The 3458-nt window shown below is 42.8% G+C and overlaps 1 protein-coding gene across 1 annotated transcript in view; it reads left to right on the forward strand.

Annotated features, from left to right (window-relative positions):
- The first annotated feature begins 658 nt into the window (after positions 1–658).
- The window catches only part of Znf157 (zinc finger protein 157), a 33170-nt gene continuing 30370 nt past the window's right edge, over positions 659–3458 (forward strand). Inside the window, exons 1-2 of the mRNA XM_015488162.2 lie at positions 659–780; positions 3147–3334. Coding sequence (XP_015343648.1) covers positions 3257–3334 — 78 coding nt within the window. The 5' untranslated portion in view covers positions 659–780; positions 3147–3256. The remainder of the gene's footprint in view (positions 781–3146; positions 3335–3458) is intronic.

Consider the following 3458-nt stretch of genomic DNA (forward strand, 5'->3'; position numbering starts at 1 on the left):
AGAATGTGTAGGAGTTCACATATAAAGAACATCCATAATTCATTAGCACCTTCTGAATTTACATACAGGAGATGCTAATCAGCTGTATCTTGTTGGCAGCAAGAGGAGGAGATATGTCCTTGGAGATACATTTCACCAAAAGTATTCTTATAACGTTTTCTAAACATTTTTCTATTGAGAGTTTGTTGAAAAACCTTAGTTGTCCATGTGGAAGACTATTATTTTTATTATTCCTGGCTACCATCCTCTTATCTGGATAATGGAAATTGAGGGGGATTCAAGTCCCCTCTACGGCAATTGTGGCACATTAAGAGGAGACTTATCACCCTGATTCTTCCCCCCTCTTCTCCAATGGTATCGCCCATGAGGGAACCTGTACCGCTTTAACCTGACTTCTCCTCCTCATCCCAGTGGTAGCGCCAAGAAGAGGATTGTACCATTCTGAGTCCTTTCCCCTCTTGCTCAATGTATCTACTTGGGAGCTAAGGGTACACACCTCCCTATGCTCCCGGAAGGGAAGGCAACTTTGTTTTGCTAAACTTTGTACCGATCTACAGAATTCATTTCCAAAGTCTAGCGTCTACCGGAAGCCTGCCTTCGCCAGGCTTCTACACCTGAACACCCCCCTTGATCCCGCCTTCTGTGGAACAGCCCGCTGTACGGAATTGGGCGCGAATATGGCGGCTCTCATGGAGAGAAGACTTAGCGCGGCCATGTTGATCTCTTGATAACGCCATTCATGGCCAAAGTCTCTGCCGATCCGTAACACCTTGTTCAAGTGTGAGTAGACTGCAACCTCTCAGCCCTTATGATTGGGTGCAAAACCAACAGTCCTAGAAGGTGCAGTGTCTGGGGTGAGGACAGGAAACGGAAATGGTCCTCAGAGGCCATTTAAGTCTCGGCGCGCGGCACTAAAGCCAGTGCATGAGGGTATATGGCGTGACAGTCTCTCAGGTGGTTTTGAGGTGATGGCTTTGTTGTATTTTGAGAAGGATAAATTGGAAGGTTTTGTGTGCCAGTTGCTGGTGAATTAAAGAATCCAGTGAATGGGAGTCTGTGGGGGTCAAGGTTAGGAGCCTCTGGGGTAGTCTGCTTTCAGCTCCCTTGAAGCATCATTTTTTAAAATTGTTTTTTCTCTTCCTGGAGATTGAACCCAGGGTGCTTTACCACTGAGCTACGTCCCCAGCCCTTTTTATTTTTATTTATTTATTTTTTAAATTTTGAGCTACTGCCTCACCATCTTGTAGATACTGGTCTTAAAATTTTGATCTTCCTGCCTCAGTCTCCCCCATATCTGGGATTACAGATGTGCAGCCATATTTGTCCAGGTTTCTAAACCATTTTAATTGTATAGGCCCAGCTCCTCTAACAAGTTTATTCTTAGATGTTTTATATGTTTCCTGCTATCATAATTATTAATAGATTTTTCTTCCATTTCCATTTGCTCATTGCTATTATAGGGAAGAAGTATCTGCTGTTATCATTTTATCTCGAATCCAGCCCCTTTTCACTGTACCTTGTGAATCCTAGTAACCCTTTAGCAGTCTGGTAAGTTTTCTATGTATAAAATCAAATCACTGGCAAAGAAAGCTACATCTTCATTTCTTCTCAATGTTTACTCTATTTCATCTAGAGCTCACAAAACAATTTTTGAGACATAGCGGGAATCTATTTTGTGTGTGTGTGTGTGTGCGCACATGCACGTGCTAGGGATTGAATTCCATGGTGCTTTACCACTGAGCTATACTCCCAGCCTCTTTTATTTTTTGAGACACATTCTAAGTGGCTGAGGCTGGCCTCCTGCTTGTGATCCTCCGGCCTCAGTCTCCTCAGTTGCTGGGATTACCTGTTTTTCTTTTTTGTTTTTGTGATGCAGGAGTGGAACCCAGGGTCTCACATATGCTAAGCATGCACTCTTCTACACCCTCTGCCCTTTTTACTAATTTCAATGGCAATAGTTCCATTTACTTTTTGGTATAATATTTCAGGGCTATGTTTCAATTTCATAAGTAATTTTTGTGATATTTAACTTATTTTCTTCTTCCCTAATTTTGAGCTTTTATTAGTAATGGTTGTTGAACTGTGCTAGATGCCTTTGGGGTATAAATTAGTAGCAGCATGTCACCCCTAATTTGCTGATGTAATAAATAACAGTATTAATGTTTACCATCTTCTGGAAAGGAGAGACTCAAACTCCCCTGTAGAAGAATTTTTTTTTAAAGAGAGAGAGAGAGGAGAGAATTTTTAATATTTATTTTTTAGTTTTCGGCGGACACAACATCTTTGTATGTGGTGCTGAGGATCCAACCCGGGCTGCATGCATGCCAGGCGAGCACGCTACCGCTTGAGCCACATCCCCAGCCCTGTAGAAGAATTTTTAAGAGAGTTTTTAAAACATTTTTTTTCCAGTTGGTGTGGTGATGCACACTTGGAATTCTAGTAATATGGGGGGCTGAGGCAGGAGGATTTCAAATTTGAGGCCAACCCCAGCAATTTAGCAAGACCTTGTCTCAAAATAAAATAAAAAGTCTGGGGATGCACATGTAATCCCAGCAGTTTGGGAGGCTGAAGCAGAAGGATCATGAGTTCAATGCCAGCCTCAGCAGTGGCAAGTTGCTAAGCAACTGAGTGAGACCCTGTCTCTAAATAAAATACAAAATAGGGCTGGGATGTGGCTCAGTGGTTGAGTGCCCCTGAGTTCAACCCCTGATACAAAAAAAGAAAAAATAGAAAGAAAGAGAGAAGGAGAAAGATTTTAAATGTTAAAATGGAAAAATAATAAAAAGTGGCAGAAGAGACTACCCATTCATTTTCACTGAGATTGCTAAGTCTCCTGTCTTCAGTCACCTACCAGGTCCCCAGGAACAAGTCCCTTCTCTACCTACCCTTTGGAGTTTCACCATTCTCTGGCCCACTTCTACCCTCCCTTCAAACCCAGATCTGGAATTGAAGAGTAGGCTGGCTTGTAGAGTGTGAAGCACCCTGTGGAGCCACTCAAGGATAAGGGACTCCAAGTCCATTAATTTGATCCCAGATTTCATTATCATTTTCATAATCCATGCTGAATAATACTCAGAATAGAGGTTGTTGAATTTTGTGGGGTGAATGTGGAACAACACTGATGACATGGATACTGTCCCTTTTAGGATTTCTTGATGTCTCTGTGGAGCCATTGAGCCTTGTACCTTACTGGAGGCTGCAGAATTGTCTGCATACGGACATCTCCCCAGCTTTGGAAGGGGGACTGAGGTCCAGGATGAACATGCCAGCTAATGGGAAATCACCACAGAGGTTCCCTGCACAGATTCCAGGAGAACTTGGAAGACCATTTGAGGTAAGGAGGAAGAGCCTACTTTTTTCTTTTTTTTAATTTATTTTTTAGTTCTCAGCGGACACAACATCTTTGTTTGTATGTGGTGCTGAGGATCGAACCCGGGCCGCACGCATGCCAGGCGAGC

The sequence above is a fragment of the Marmota marmota genome, unplaced genomic scaffold (genome assembly GCF_001458135.2).
Source record: "Marmota marmota marmota unplaced genomic scaffold, marMar, whole genome shotgun sequence".
NCBI classification, from domain to species: Eukaryota; Metazoa; Chordata; class Mammalia; order Rodentia; family Sciuridae; genus Marmota; species Marmota marmota.